This window comes from Coregonus clupeaformis, unplaced genomic scaffold (assembly GCF_020615455.1).
Source record: "Coregonus clupeaformis isolate EN_2021a unplaced genomic scaffold, ASM2061545v1 scaf0228, whole genome shotgun sequence".
Lineage (NCBI taxonomy): Eukaryota > Metazoa > Chordata > Actinopteri > Salmoniformes > Salmonidae > Coregonus > Coregonus clupeaformis.
In genome coordinates, this window is record NW_025533683.1 from 1 (window position 1) to 15,930 (window position 15,930).

General features: G+C 50.0%; 1 protein-coding gene across 1 annotated transcript; it reads left to right on the top strand.

Moving 5' to 3' along the window:
- Positions 1 to 4,209: 4,209 nt before the first annotated feature.
- LOC123484204 (kinesin-like protein KIF13A) lies at positions 4,210 to 14,646 on the top strand (the record flags this gene model as incomplete). Its single annotated transcript, XM_045214272.1, has 8 exons — positions 4,210 to 4,362; positions 4,823 to 4,900; positions 4,998 to 5,048; positions 5,958 to 6,048; positions 6,335 to 6,486; positions 7,455 to 7,646; positions 9,022 to 10,207; positions 10,512 to 14,646. Coding segments are annotated over 8 exons (2,040 nt in total), but the record flags the coding sequence as incomplete, so codon positions are not given.
- Positions 14,647 to 15,930: the final 1,284 nt, after the last annotated feature.

Here is a 15,930-nt window from a genome sequence, read left to right on the forward strand (position 1 = left end):
GTGGTCCTCTGTAGCTCAGCTGGTAGAGCACGGCGCTTGTAACGCCAAGGTAGTGGGTTCGATCCCCGGGACCACCCATACACAAAAATGTATGCACGCATGACTGTAAGTCGCTTTGGATAAAAGCGTCTGCTAAATGGAATATTATATTATATTATATTATATATTATATTATATACAGGGAGTAGAAAATAACATGGCTATATACAGGAAGTAGAAAATAACATGGCTATATACAGGAAGTAGAAAATATAATGGTTATATACAGGGAGTAGAAAATAACATGACTATATACAGGAAGTATAAAATAACATGGCTATATACAGGGAGTAGAAAATAACATGGCTATATACAGGGAGTTGAAAATAACATGGTGTGATGTCACGAGAGGCTGTGTCCTGGAGGGACGTTACATCCCCCTGAGATGGCTGCAAACCCAGACAGCTATGGCTCCATCTGCTGGTATGGTCGGGAACTCCACCCCTCTATGGCCAATCTTCCCACGCAGCTGAAACAAATGAGGAGCTGATGAGCTGAAGGTGGGGGAAGGGAAGAGACACGGAGGGAGTGTGTGGGGGGTGAAGAGACACAGTCTCCAACCTGGGCTCTCTGGAGGACAAGAGTGCTGCACGTCCACTTCCATGAGGAATATAAGGATTTGGAGATACTTACCTTTGGGAAATACTCACCTTTGGATATATGCACCTGTGGAAATACGTGAGAGACATTTGGAAGGACTTTTTGCTGGGTTGGCCACTAGCTGCAACGTGGACTACAGTAAGGCTGGGGAAAAGTTATCTGAGCGAGTGAGAATTATGATTTTGGATGTGGAAGAGACATCCCTGAACTGTTAACCCTTAAAGAGCCACAAGAGAACAGAATTTTGTTATATTTTCGTTAATTTCCCAAGACCTATAATAAAATCCTTGTTTTGTTTGAACCTTGTCTCCTTGCACTACTTGAGCAATCCCGCTGAAAGCTGTGTAGCCTCTCGTGACGTCACAGATGGTGGAGAATACGGGCACGCCAAGCGTTAATAGTGCATGTCAGAGGAGGATACCGAAGGTTTGATCACCCAGTTTTCCAAGTTGGCCGTAGGCTCCCCGCCGACTGAAATGGAGGACATATTGAAAGCCCTTGTTGCTGGCCAGCAAGCCCAGATGCAAGCAAACGTGGCTCTCTTGGAGGAGCAAAAGAAAGCCAACCTTCTGAAGGCAGAGGAATTGCAGTTGCAGAGACAGAGGGTTGTCCAAAATACCCGCCCAATAAAGGCAAGTGACTTTATATCTAAGATGGGAGCTACCGATGACATTGAGGCATACCTGCATGCATTTGAGGCCACGGCCACTAGGGAAGCCTGGCCCAAGCAACAGTGGGTTGGTCTGTTAGCCCCCTTTCTAACCGGGGAATCGCTGAATGCTGTCCGGGACCTGGGCCCTGACCAGGTTACTGACTATGATGCCCTGAAGTCTGAGATCCTCAGCAGATATGGACTCACAAAGTTTGGTATGGCCCAGCGCTTTCACAGCTGGACCTTCCAACCAGACCAACCTCCGAATCGCAAGGAAATGGCTGGATCCGCAGAGGAATACAGCAGCGGCGGTGGTGGAGGCCGTTGTGGTGGATCGTTACCTACGCGCCCTGCCTTATGAGGCAAAACGGTTCATCGAGTCAACAGGCCTTGACCACGGCTGATCTGACCGTGGGAAGCTGTGGAAAAGTACCAGGCCACAGCGGAGATGCTGAATGCTTCCCGAAAAGACCCCAGGAGTGCGGCCCCACCACAAATGGGAAGAACCCGTCCAAAGGACCCCCAAGGTCTCGAACCCAGCCACGTCAGGACTTATCCCGGCTCCAGGGGGAGCCAGAAACCAGGCGGGTCCAAGAAGAGTACACCAGGAGGGGGGAAACTCGACAGTGTTACCGGTGTGGGGAGATGGGACATATCTCCTGGCAGTGTGGGAAACCAGCCGATGAACCTATGCCCACTGCGGAGTCCTCCAGCTCAGCACCCACACACCGCTTTGCCTCGCTCTTGGGAGTCGTAGATGGCGGCCCAGATCGACCCCCACCTGCCCGGTAACTGTGAATCACCATGATGTGGAGGCCTTACTGGATTCTGGTAGCCGGGCCACCCTGGTGCGTAAGGATTTGGTGGGCCCAACGTGTCTGACCCCCGGGGAAAGTCCTCCCAGTTTCCTGTGTCCATGGGGACACCAGAGAATACCCCATTACTGAACTTACAATGACCAGCACACGGGGAACCATACACACGACGGCGGGGGTGGTTGATTCCTCCCCGTCCCTGTCCTAATTGGACGAGACTGCCCAGCCTTTTACCCACTCTGGAGAGAGTCTCAGGAGAGGATAACCCGAGTACCTCGGAAACGGAGAGGCAAGACTCATCCTGGGAAGGCTCCCGTGCAATCCTCCGAGTTACTCACTCCCGCCCGGGCTCTGATAGGGATGGCAGGTGCCCAGACCGACACAGAGACGGAGCTACAGAATCTGGACAAAGAACTGTCTGGTCTGAAGGGGACCGCTGAGAGGTATCGTTTGTTAAAGCAACAGTTAGACATGAAGACAGAAGAGTTAGATATCCTCCAGGCTAAACTCCAACAGAGCTCCTTCCATAAGCAACAGGAGGAGCTGGAGAGGCTGCGCAGGACCATCGAGGAGTGTGAGGAGACCCTGCGCAGTAGTAAGGAGGTCCAGAAGAAGGCAGAGGAGAAGTACAAGGTGTTGGAGAACAAGATGAAGAATGCGGAGGCAGAGAGAGAGAAGGAACTGAAAGCTGCTCAACAGAAGCTAAACTCTGCTAAAACCAAGGCTGATGCGTTCAGTAAGAAACTCAAGGAGAGACAACAGGAGGCTGAGTCCCTGGTCCTAGAGGTGGAGGAGTTGAAGAGAGAGCAGGCTGGCAAGCAACACGGCAATGCGGACGCCCTCTCCCGGCGTGATGCCTTCTTCGCTGCCTTTACCCGACGAGGACGTCGGTCCCGAGGAGGGGGATGTGTGATGTCACGAGAGGCTGTGTCCTGGAGGGACGTTACATCCCCCTGAGATGGCTGCAAACCCAGACAGCTATGGCTCCATCTGCTGGTATGGTCGGGAACTCCACCCCTCTATGGCCAATCTTCCCACGCAGCTGAAACAAATGAGGAGCTGATGAGCTGAAGGTGGGGGAAGGGAAGAGACACGGAGGGAGTGTGTGGGGGGTGAAGAGACACAGTCTCCAACCTGGGCTCTCTGGAGGACAAGAGTGCTGCACGTCCACTTCCATGAGGAATATAAGGATTTGGAGATACTTACCTTTGGGAAATACTCACCTTTGGATATATGCACCTGTGGAAATACGTGAGAGACATTTGGAAGGACTTTTTGCTGGGTTGGCCACTAGCTGCAACGTGGACTACAGTAAGGCTGGGGAAAAGTTATCTGAGCGAGTGAGAATTATGATTTTGGATGTGGAAGAGACATCCCTGAACTGTTAACCCTTAAAGAGCCACAAGAGAACAGAATTTTGTTATATTTTTGTTAATTTCCCAAGACCTATAATAAAATCCTTGTTTTGTTTGAACCTTGTCTCCTTGCACTACTTGAGCAATCCCGCTGAAAGCTGTGTAGCCTCTCGTGACATCACAATGGCTATATACAGGGAGTAGAAAATAACATGGCTGTATACAGGGAGTAGAAAATAACATGGCTATATACAGGGAGTAGAAAATAACATGGCTATATACAGGGAGTAGAAAATAACATGGCTATATACAGGGAGTAGAAAATAACATGGCTATATACAGGGAGTAGAAAATAACATGGCTGTATACAGGGAGTAGAAAATAACATGGCTATATACAGGGAGTAGAAAATAACATGGCTATATACAGGGAGTAGAAAATAACATGTCTATATACAGGAAGTAGAAAATAACATGTCTATATACAGGAAGTACCTGTACCGAGTTGATGTGCATTACATATGATGTTATTAGTTGTATGTACGGGATCCGCATGGTATACATCGTCCAAGGAAATGCTTACTAGAGAGGAAAGGTAGGAGAGAGTGGCGCATTGGAACCCTCGCTGCAGCAGTACATGTGTAAAAATATTGTGATATAATAATATTGTGTTGTATTGTAATATAATAATATTGTATTGTAATGTAATAATATTGTGTTGTATTGTAATATAATAATATTGTGTCCAGGCGTCTGAGGAGCCTGAGGAGAGAGAGACCCTGGCCCTGATGGCAGCGAGGGGAGACGGTGAGGACAGTCAGGATGGACAGACGTACATAGAGCAATACACCAGAGGAGTTCTGGAGGTGGAGAATATACTGAGCCTGGAGAGACTCAGACAGGTACCCCACACACACACTACACACTACACACACACACACTACACACACACACACACACTTCACACTACACACACACATTTCACGCACACACACTTCACACTACACACACACACACACACACACACACATTTCACACTACACACACACACACACTACACACACACACACACTTACTACACACACACACACATTTCACACTACACACACACATTTCACACACACACACTACACACACACATTTCACACACACACACTACACACTACACCCACACACTACACACACACACACACTTCACGCTTTTGAATCGTACTGGATCTTGCTGTTAAATGCTGTTCTTTTCATCCACGAGTTTAGATGTGTGAATCCTGTGTGGTTTGTGTAACGTCAATATCTAAATGGGTCACTGCCAACCAGATTTCTCTCTGGGGACAATAAAGTTTGTTTGATTGATGTCATCAGGCGGTGACGGTGAAGGAAGCTCTGTCTGTTAAAGGGAGAAACATCAGAAGGAGTTTCAGCACCCCCAACGTACAGCACGTAAGACACACACCGGCACCTCCAACGTACAGCACGTAAGACAGAAATGTGTGTGTGTGTCACTGAGAGTTAGTAATCTCTTGATGTTGTCTTCCAGTCTTCCTGCAGCAAAACTGACCTGACTGGCTGTGAGGATGGAGACTGGAAGGTACAGTACAGTACAGTAGAATGGTTCATTATTATAAAACAGACCTGACTGGCTGTGAGGATGGAGACTGGAAGGTACAGTACAGTACAGTAGAATGGTTCATTATTATAAAACAGACCTGACTGGCTGTGAGGATGGAGACTGGAAGGTACAGTACAGTACAGTAGAATGGTTCATTATTATAAAACAGACCTGACTGGCTGTGAGGATGGAGACTGGAAGGTACAGTACAATACAGTGCAGTAGGATGACTCTTTATTAAACAATCTGTTTTATGGATCACTTACTGTAGATCTACTGATCTAACCCATAGAATGGGAATGTGTAATAATACTAGTACCAGTCATTATATTACTATGCTCTAACCTGTCTGACTGTCTGGTTGTCCTCCAGGGCCATTGTGACTAACCTGTCTGTCTGTCTGGTTGTCCTCCAGGGTCATTGTGACTAACCTGTCTGACTGTCTGGTCGTCTTCCAGGGCCATTGTGACTAACCTGTCTGTCTGTCTGGTCGTCCTCCAGGGCCATTGTGACTAACCTGTCTGTCTGTCTGGTTGTCCTCCAGGGCCATTGTGACTAACCTGTCTGTCTGTCTGGTCGTCTTCCAGGGCCATTGTGACTAACCTGTCTGTCTGTCTGGTCGTCTTCCAGGGCCATTGTGACTAACCTGTCTGTCTGTCTGGTTGTCCTCCAGGGCCATTGTGACTAACCTGTCTGTCTGTCTGGTCGTCCTCCAGGGTCATTGTGACTAACCTGTCTGTCTGTCTGGTTGTCCTCCAGGGCCATTGTGACTAACCTGTCTGTCTGTCTGGTCGTCCTCCAGGGCCATTGTGACTAACCTGTCTGTCTGTCTGGTCGTCCTTCAGGGCCATTGTGACTAACCTGTCTGTCTGTCTGGTCGTCTTCCAGGGTGACTGTCATCAGGATGTCTCTGACTGCACTCTCCAGGACGGTGGTTCTCTGTGTGGGACGCCACTCAAAAACAAGACAGAGAATCACGGTAAAAAAACAAGAATTCAATAACAACAACTCAAACATTTAACTATATTTGGGACCAGGAGGCCTGACCAGGAAACTCTTGTTTTAGATTATATCTACGGCCCTGAGTGTTTCTTAAATCAGGTTATGTAGTCAGGAAAACCTCCCTCCTTCCGTTTGAGGACTGTGATAAGAACTAAATGGCTGGTTTCCCGGACAGATTAAGAATAGTAGAGGACTAAAAAGCATTCTAAATGGAGAACTGAAAGAGCTATGCTTTTTGTTTTTAGTACTGCGTTCCCCCTCAGGTCTGGTACCAGAGAGTCCCACCTTCTTCAACTCTAGCCCGTTCAAGGCCCTCTCTCCCCAGACGCCCAAGTTCCTCAAGTCCCTGCTGCCAGTCAGAGAAGAGAGGAAGACCAAGAGAGTCCTGGAGGCACGACCACTACTGGGACAGGAGGTACAACCCTCTCTCTCTCTCTCTCTCTCCCTCTCCCTCTCCCTCTCTCTCTCTCTCTCCCTCCTCTCTCTCTCTCTCTCTCTCTCTCTCTCTCTCTCTCTGTCTCTCTGTCTCTCTGTCTCTCTGTCTCTCTGTCTCTCTGTCTCTGTCTCTGTCTCTGTCTCTCTGTCTCTCTGTCTCTCTCTCTCTCTCGCCATCTCTGGCCCCTTTTATCTCATCTCTCCTTCTGTCTTTCTTTCTTTCTGTCTTTCCTTATTTCCTGTCCTGTGTTTTTCTTCTTCTTCATCTTCTTTGTCTTCCCCTGTCATTCCCATCGTTTCTCTTCATTCCGTGACATCCCTCCTTTTCTGCAATGTGACAGTATTACATTACGTCAGTAGTACTCATTGAAACAGGACATTTTCCCTATTCTAAGTGAATCCAGTACACACAGACAGATGTTTACTACATTCAACAGCTACTAATTCAGCTAAACCTGTCTGATGATTGCTGATTGTTCTGGCTGAATGTGATCTGCTCACAGATGTTTGAAATCTATTGTATGAATGGGGAGCTCCGTGCTCTAAATCTATTGTATGAATGGGGAGCTCCTTGCTCTAAATCTATTGTATGAATGGGGAGCTCCATGCTCTAAATATATTGTATGAATGGGGAGCTCTTTGCTCTAAATCTATTGTATGAATGGGGAGCTCCATGCTCTAAATCTATTGTGATGCCATCTCATCCAAAGCATTGATGCTTTCGCGCTGCACTGGACTAGCATGACATTTAGGATGCCAATGCCAACCATATTAATTTAATAGACATTGTTTTCCATTCAATATCGACTGCATGTCTGTATCACCAGTTCTAGTACAGTAACTAACTAACTCTACAACCTATTGACTGCACCGGACTGTGCATGTATGTATGAGTGTATGTTAACTCACCTGCTCCATGCATGCCTCCTGTGTAACCCCCATCTGCAGAGCTTGCGCTCCTCATGTGTGGACAGCTCCGTGCTGCTCCCCCCTCCCTGCCACGGCCATGCCCCCTGGCGCAGGCCTAGAGCGGGCAGCGAAGGCCACCGCACCCCCTTCACCGCCACCCTCACCCCCTCCACCCTCACCCCCAGTACCTGCACCAGCAGACAGCTCAGCCTCACACTGCCACACACCGCTGTAAGTCACCACAAACACACACACACAAATACCATGGTGCCTTATACTGAAGTGAATACAGTATGAAGTGCATGATGTCATCAGCTCATGTTTCCGCCCCCATCTTCCAACATCATCTCAACCAACCAACACTCCATCCATCGTTACAGTCACTGTCCTCAACGCATTTGAATATCCTGTAATAGGTAGACATAGGCTCCAGTGGTGGCTGGTGACACATTAAATCAGAAGAGGGCTCTTTGTAACAGCTGGAATGAAAAACATTGAATGGCATCAAACATATCAAACACGTCTTTGATTCCATTCACTCCATTCCAGCCGTTGTTGAGTTTCCCCTCACCAGCCTCCACAGATAGGCTCCTTGCAGAAAGAACAGTAGCTGACTTTGTCCCTATGTGGTGTCTGTCCTCTGTCTGTCTCTGTGTGGTGTCTGTCCTCTGTCTGTCTCTGTGTGGTGTCTGTCCTCTGTCTGTCTCTGTGTGGTGTCTGTCCTCTGTCTGTCTCTGTGTGGTGTCTGTCCTCTGTCTGTCTCTGTGTGGTGTCTGTCCTCTGTCTGATGTCTGTCCTGTGTCTGTATGTCTCTGTGTGGTGTCTGTCCTGTCTCTGTCTGTCTGTCCTATGTCTGTCTCTCTGTGGTGTCTGTCCTCTGTCTGTCTCTCTGTGGTGTCTGTCCTGTGTATGTCTGTCTCTGTGATGTCTGTCCTGTCTCTGTCTGTCTCTGTGTGGTGTCTGTCCTCTGTCTGTCTCTGTGTGGTGTCTGTCCTCTGTCTGTCTCTGTGTGGTGTCTGTCCTCTGTCTGTCTCTGTGTGGTGTCTGTCCTCTGTCTGTCTCTATGTGGTGTCTGTCCTCTGTCTGATGTCTGTCCTGTGTCTGTATGTCTCTGTGTGGTGTCTGTCCTGTCTCTGTCTGTCTGTCCTATGTCTGTCTCTCTGTGGTGTCTGTCCTCTGTCTGTCTCTCTGTGGTGTCTGTCCTGTGTATGTCTGTCCTGTCTCTGTCTGTCTCTGTGTGGTGTCTGTCCTCTGTCTGTCTCTGTGTGGTGTCTGTCCTCTGTCTGTCTCTGTGTGGTGTCTGTCCTCTGTCTGTCTCTGTGTGGTGTCTGTCCTCTGTCTGTCTCTATGTGGTGTCTGTCCTCTGTCTGATGTCTGTCCTGTGTCTGTATGTCTCTGTGTGGTGTCTGTCCTGTCTCTGTCTGTCTGTCCTATGTCTGTCTCTCTGTGGTGTCTGTCCTCTGTCTGTCTCTCTGTGGTGTCTGTCCTGTGTATGTCTGTCTCTGTGATGTCTGTCCTGTCTCTGTCTGTCTCTGTGTGGTGTCTATCCTGTCTCTGTGTGATGTCTGTCCTGTGTCTGTCTGTCTCTGTGTGGTGTCTGTCCCAGGACTCTGAGGAGGAGGCAGACATGGAAATGGCCCTGAGTTTTGGCATGGGCCCTCAGCACTTCCACAGCTTCCAGTCCTACATCCCAGTGGACTTTGCCAACTTTGAGGTGTACAATGCTACCCTGGAGACCCAGGAGGGGGTGGTGTGTGTGGCGGGGGGCAGGGGAGAGCTGAGGGGGGGTCGGGGGGGGGGGGATAGAGAGGTGGCTCCACGGAGCCCCACCGCCAGCAGCTGCACCAGCGGTTACTTCTCCCACAGTGCCTCGGACGCCACGCTCTCTGACGTGCCCTTCGGCGCCAGCGACAGCTCCGACCAGCTCAGCGCCTCCGCGATGGCTCAAGAGAGGAATGACTCTGACCGGGACACCCACCACCTCCACCCCCACGAGACCCCCTCCTTCGACTCCACCCAGACCAGAGGTGCCTCGCCGTGGGGTGACACCCAGACCCCTGCGTGTCCCCCTGGCGTCCCCTCCCAGCCCCTCCCCATCCCCCAAACCACCACCTCCCCCTCCTCCCCTGTCAGTATTCCTAACTGCTCGGAGCAGCAGCCCTCCCCGCTGCCCCGCAGGTGTGTCCTCAGCGTCAGCCAGGAGTTTACAGACTTCAAGGGGGCCGACGACGGCATGGGGGATCTGGGTGAGCTGGGACACTTCCAGGAAGGATGGCAGCCTGGGGACGCACCACACATATCCTCTGTCCAACAAGAGAAGGAGAAAGAGGTCTCTGACAAACACGCGGTCGTCATCAACACACAACAACAACAACAACATACATCTCACCCCGGTAACGCCCCGCTCCCTCAGAACCACTCCTACCTCCACAACGGCAAACCGTGTGTCAGCAGCGTAGCCATACCCTGCCCACCCCCCTCCAGCCCCCCAGGCCAACTAGCAGGAGGAGAGCCCCAGATCCAGGAGCCGATCCAGGGAGACCTACCTCCAGGGAGCCCCTGTCCCAGCCCTAGCTGCCCCAGCCCCAACCCCAGCAGCACTGAGGCCTCTGGGGACTCCTCTAGCGGGGACGAGGGCTCTGGCTCTGGTTCTCCGGTGGCCCAGCTGCCTGACTGGATGGCTCCCGGGGAGCAGGTATGGGTGGGGAAGAGGAGTGGCACAGTGCACTACGTCGGGGGGGTGGAGTTCGCCAAGGGGATCTGGGTCGGTGTGCAGCTGGACGTGGCTGTGGGTGAGTGGCTGTTTATTTATCAAATGATGTTATGTGTAATAATGATGTAATAGGATGCGTCCCAAATAGTACCATATTCCCTATACTATAGTGCACTGCTTTTGGGTGCACCCATAGTGCTATTGTCAAAAGTAGTGCACTATGTAGGGTGAGACTGTCATTTGGGACACACTCTTAGAGTGCTGGTGCTCTGGCAATACTTAACTGACCTTAATGGGACCTGTGAGGAACCTATCAGGTGTTTGAAATGTATTGTGAATGTGACACATGACTCCTGAATACCCCCTCTGTCTCCACTATCCAGGCAAGCACAACGGGACAGTCCAGGGGAGGGTTTACTTCCGCTGTCCTCCAGGCTACGGGGTGTTTGTCAAGCCCTCCTGTCTCACTAGAGGACCCCCCTCCATGGACACCACAGACCCCCAGCCCCTGGTCCGATAAAATTCACAAAACTCCCCAAATTCCCAGTCTTTCCAGGAATCCCGGTTGGAAGATTCATGGAATCAGGAGGGAATCAGCAGGAACTCCAGAATCCTCCAACTAGGATTTCTGGAAATCCTGGGAAATTTGGGAAAGTTACTCTCCACCCAGGACTATCACCTAAAGGGGGTCCCCAGATCCAGAACAGTTCCTACTAGACCAGGCCCAGATCCAGAACAGTCCCTACTAGACCAGGGCCAGATCCAGAACAGTCCCTACTAGACCAGGCCCAGATCCAGAACAGTTCCTACTAGATCAGGGCCAGATCCAGAACAGTCCCTAATAGACCAGGGCCAGATCCAGAACAGGGCCTACTAGACCAGGCCCAGATCCAGAACAGTCCCTACTAGACCAGGCCCAGATCCAGAACAGTTCCTACTAGACCAGGGCCAGATCCAGAACAGTCCCTACTAGACCAGGGCCAGATCTAGAACAGGGCCTGCTAGACCAGGGCCAGATCTAGAACAGGGCCTGCTAGACCAGGGCCAGATCCAGAACAGTTCCTACTAGACCAGGGCCAGATCCAGAACAGTCCCTACTAGACCAGGGCCAGATCCAGAACAGTTCCTACTAGACCAGGGCCAGATCTAGAACAGGGCCTGCTAGACCAGGGCCAGATCCAGAACAAGGCCTGCTAGACCAGGGCCAGATCCAGAACAGTTCCTACTAGACCAGGGCCAGATCCAGAACAGTCCCTACTAGACCAGGGCCAGATCCAGAACAGTCCCTACTAGACCAGGGCCAGATCCAGAACAGGGCCTGCTAGACCAGGGCCAGATCCAGAACAGTTCCTACTAGACCAGGGCCAGATCCAGAACAGTTCCTACTAGACCAGGGCCAGATCCAGAACAGTTCCTACTAGACCAGGCCCAGATCCAGAACAGTTCCTACTAGACCAGGGCCAGATCCAGAACAGTTCCTACTAGACCAGGGCCAGATCCAGAACAGTCCCTACTAGACCAGGGCCAGATCCAGAACAGTCCCTACTAGACCAGGGCCAGATCCAGAACAGGGCCTACTAGACCAGGCCCAGATCCAGAACAGTTCCTACTAGACCAGGGCCAGATCTAGAACAGGGCCTGCTAGACCAGGGCCAGATCCAGAACAGTTCCTACTAGACCAGGCCCAGATCCAGAACAGTTCCTACTAGACCAGGGCCAGATCCAGAACAGTCCCTACTAGACCAGGGCCAGATCTAGAACAGGGCCTGCTAGACCAGGGCCAGATCTAGAACAGGGCCTGCTAGACCAGGGCCAGATCCAGAACAGTTCCTACTAGACCAGGGCCAGATCCAGAACAGGGCCTGCTAGACCAGGGCCAGATCCAGAACAGTTCCTACTAGACCAGGGCCAGATCCAGAACAGGGCCTGCTAGACCAGGGCCAGATCCAGAACAGTCCCTACTAGACCAGGGCCAGATCCAGAACAGGGCCTGCTAGACCAGGGCCAGATCCAGAACAGTCCCTACTAGACCAGGGCCAGATCCAGAACAGTTCCTACTAGACCAGGGCCAGATCCAGAACAGTTCCTACTAGACCAGGGCCAGATCCAGAACAGGGCCTGCTAGACCAGGGCCAGATCCAGAACAGTTCCTACTAGACCAGGGCCAGATCTAGAACAGTGCCTGCTAGACCAGGGCCAGATCCAGAACAGTTCCTACTAGACCAGGCCCAGATCCAGAACAGTTCCTACTAGACCAGGGCCAGATCCAGAACAGTCCCTGCTAGACTAGGGCCAGATCCAGAACAGTCCCTACTAGACCAGGGCCAGATCCAGAACAGTTCCTACTAGACCAGGGCCAGATCCAGAACAGTTCCTACTAGACCAGGGCCAGATCCAGAACAGGGCCTGCTAGACCAGGGCCAGATCCAGAACAGTTCCTACTAGACCAGGGCCAGATCCAGAACAGGGCCTGCTAGACCAGGGCCAGATCCAGAACAGTCCCTACTAGACCAGGGCCAGATCCAGAACAGTTCCTACTAGACCAGGGCCAGATCCAGAACAGTCCCTGCTAGACTAGGGCCAGATCCAGAACAGTCCCTACTAGACCAGGGCCAGATCCAGAACAGTTCCTACTAGACCAGGGCCAGATCCAGAACAGTTCCTACTAGACCAGGGCCAGATCCAGAACAGGGCTTGCTAGACCAGGGCCAGATCCAGAACAGTTCCTACTAGACCAGGGCCAGATCCAGAACAGGGCCTGCTAGACCAGGGCCAGATCCAGAACAGTCCCTACTAGACCAGGGCCAGATCCAGAACAGTTCCTACTAGACCAGGGCCAGATCCAGAACAGGGCCTGCTAGACCAGGGCCAGATCCAGAACAGTCCCTACTAGACCAGGGCCAGATCCAGAACAGTTCCTACTAGACCAGGGACAGATCCAGAACAGTTCCTACTAGACCAGGGCCAGATCCAGAACAGTTCCTACTAGACCAGGGACAGATCCAGAACAGTCCCTACTAGACCAGGGCCAGATCCAGAACAGTTCCTACTAGACCAGGGACAGATCCAGAACAGTCCCTACTAGACCAGGGCCAGATCCAGAACAGTTCCTACTAGACCAGGGCCAGATCCAGAACAGGGCCAGATCCAGAACAGTCCCTACTAGACCAGGGCCAGATCCAGAACAGTTCCTACTAGACCAGGGCCAGATCCAGAACAGTCCCTACTAGACCAGGGCCAGATCCAGAACAGTTCCTACTAGACCAGGGACAGATCCAGAACAGTCCCTACTAGACCAGGGCCAGATCCAGAACAGTTCCTACTAGACCAGGGACAGCTGTCAGTGCTCAACAGAACCAGCTCCTCTTCTCTCAATCTCACCATCCATCCTTCTGTTCCACTAGACTTCTGATCAGACATGTTCTGTCTGTCAGTATAAACGTCTGCTTTCCCTTTAGCCCATCTGACCCGTGTGTTTTATAAAGGCATATCATTGTTCAATGTCGTTGTTCACTGAAAGTCAAGTTTTCTACTGCATTATTTTAGTTTGAGAGCCTCTAGATGGAGAGACATTACCTACATGTGTTTTTCTAACGTTAGTATCATTGAATCAGCTCAGCAGCTCATATTTATGTTCAGACACCAGATTTTCCTGTAATGGTAACAGAGGGTTGTCATCTGGGGTGTATGGATCGAGAATGTACTACTGTTGATAACTCACTGATATCCGGATTTGTTATCGAAGTCACTGTGATACGTCGTCAGGGGTAACCAAAGAACTAAGGTTTTATATCTGCTGTTTAAACTGATGTCTTATGTGTGTGTGTGTGTGTGTGTGTGTGTGTGTGTGTGTGTGTGTGTGTGTGTGTGTGTGTGTGTATGTGTGTACATATTATATGTGTGTCAAAGTAACGCATAGTGCCTAGGCCACGAGTCTTCCTGAACTTTTGGGCCATCATTAATTGATTAATCATGAATATGAAGATGTACAGTACATATGACTGTGGTTGCCATGTTGCCCATGTAGGCTTCATTAGCCTGTTGTCGTTGGTGGTGGTGGTGGTGTACTGTAACACTGTGGATTGACAGATAACCCCACCCCCACCCACTGAAACTATTGGGACTGTTGCCATTGCTGACTGACTGAATCATGCTTCTTGCACTGGAGTGGATCAAGACAGTCTTCTGTCTTCAATTCAGGACAAATGAAACGTGTACTATCCTATCTATGCGTGTTTCTCAGTTTCTCAACTGTACTACATTGTGCCTCTCTAGGGGGTGGAAACTGAGGCGTCCATGTTGGATCTATGCTGTGTCAGCTATCTGAATGAAGCGACAAGGCTTCCTCTGGGTCATATTCACTAGGCACAAAACGGAAGAGTACATGAACTTGTCCAATAAGAAACTCGTGTTTTTGTTTTGCGGAACGTTTTGCTACAGTGAACACTAATGAATATGACCCCGGTTGTGAGGCTAACTTCACTGAGTATACAAAACATTAAGAACCCATGCTCTTTCCATGACATAGACTGACCAGGTGAAAGCTATGATCCCTTATTGGTGTCACTTGTTAAATCCACTTGTAGATGAAGGGGAGGAGACAGGTTAAAGAAGGATTTTTAAGCCTTGAGACAATTGAGACATGGATTGTGTATGTGTGCCATTCAGAGGGTGAATGGGCAAGACATAAGACTTAAGTGCCTTTGAACGGGGTATGGTAGTAGGTGCACCGGCTTGTGTCAAGAACTGCAACGCTGCTCACAGTTTCCCGTATGTATGAAGAATGTTCCACCACCTAAAGGACATCTAGCCCTGTGGAATGCTTTCGACACTTTGTAGAGTCCATGCCCCGACGAATTGAGGCTGTTCTGAGGGCAAAGGGGGTTGCAACTCAATATTAGGAAGGTGTTCTTAATGTTTGATATACTCAGTGGGGGAAAAAAGTATTTAGTCAGCCACCAATTGTGCAAGTTCTCCCACTTAAAAAGATGAGAGAGGCCTGTAATTTTCATCATAGGTACACGTCAACTATGACAGACAAATTGAGAGAAAAAAAATCCAGAAAATCACATTGTAGGATTTTTAATGAATTTATTTGCAAATTATGGTGGAAAATAAGTATTTGGTCACCTACAAACAAGCAAGATTTCTGGCTCTCACAGACCTGTAACTTCTTCTTTAAGAGGCTCCTCTGTCCTCCACTCGTTACCTGTATTAATGGCACCTGTTTGAACTTGTTATCAGTATAAAAGACACCTGTCCACAACCTCAAACAGTCACACTCCAAACTCCACTATGGCCAAGACCAAAGAGCTGTCAAAGGACACCAGAAACAAAATTGTAGACCTGCACCAGGCTGGGGAAGACTGAATCTGCAATAGGTAAGCAGCTTGGTTTGAAGAAATCAACTGTGGGAGCAATTATTAGGAAATGGAAGACATACAAGACCACTGATAATCTCCCTCGATCTGGGGCTCCACGCAAGATCTCACCCCGTGGGGTCAAAATGATCACAAGAACGGTGAGCAAAAATCCCAGAACCACACGGGGGGACCTAGTGAATGACCTGCAGAGAGCTGGGACCAAAGTAACAAAGCCTACCATCAGTAACACACTACGCCGCCAGGGACTCTTATCCTGCAGTGCCAGACGTGTCCCCCTGCTTAAGCCAGTACATGTCCAGGCCCGTCTGAAGTTTGCTAGAGTGCATTTGGATGATCCAGAAGAGGATTGGGAGAATCTCATATGGTCAGATGAAACCAAAATAGAACTTTTTGGTAAAAACTCAACTCGTCGTGTTTG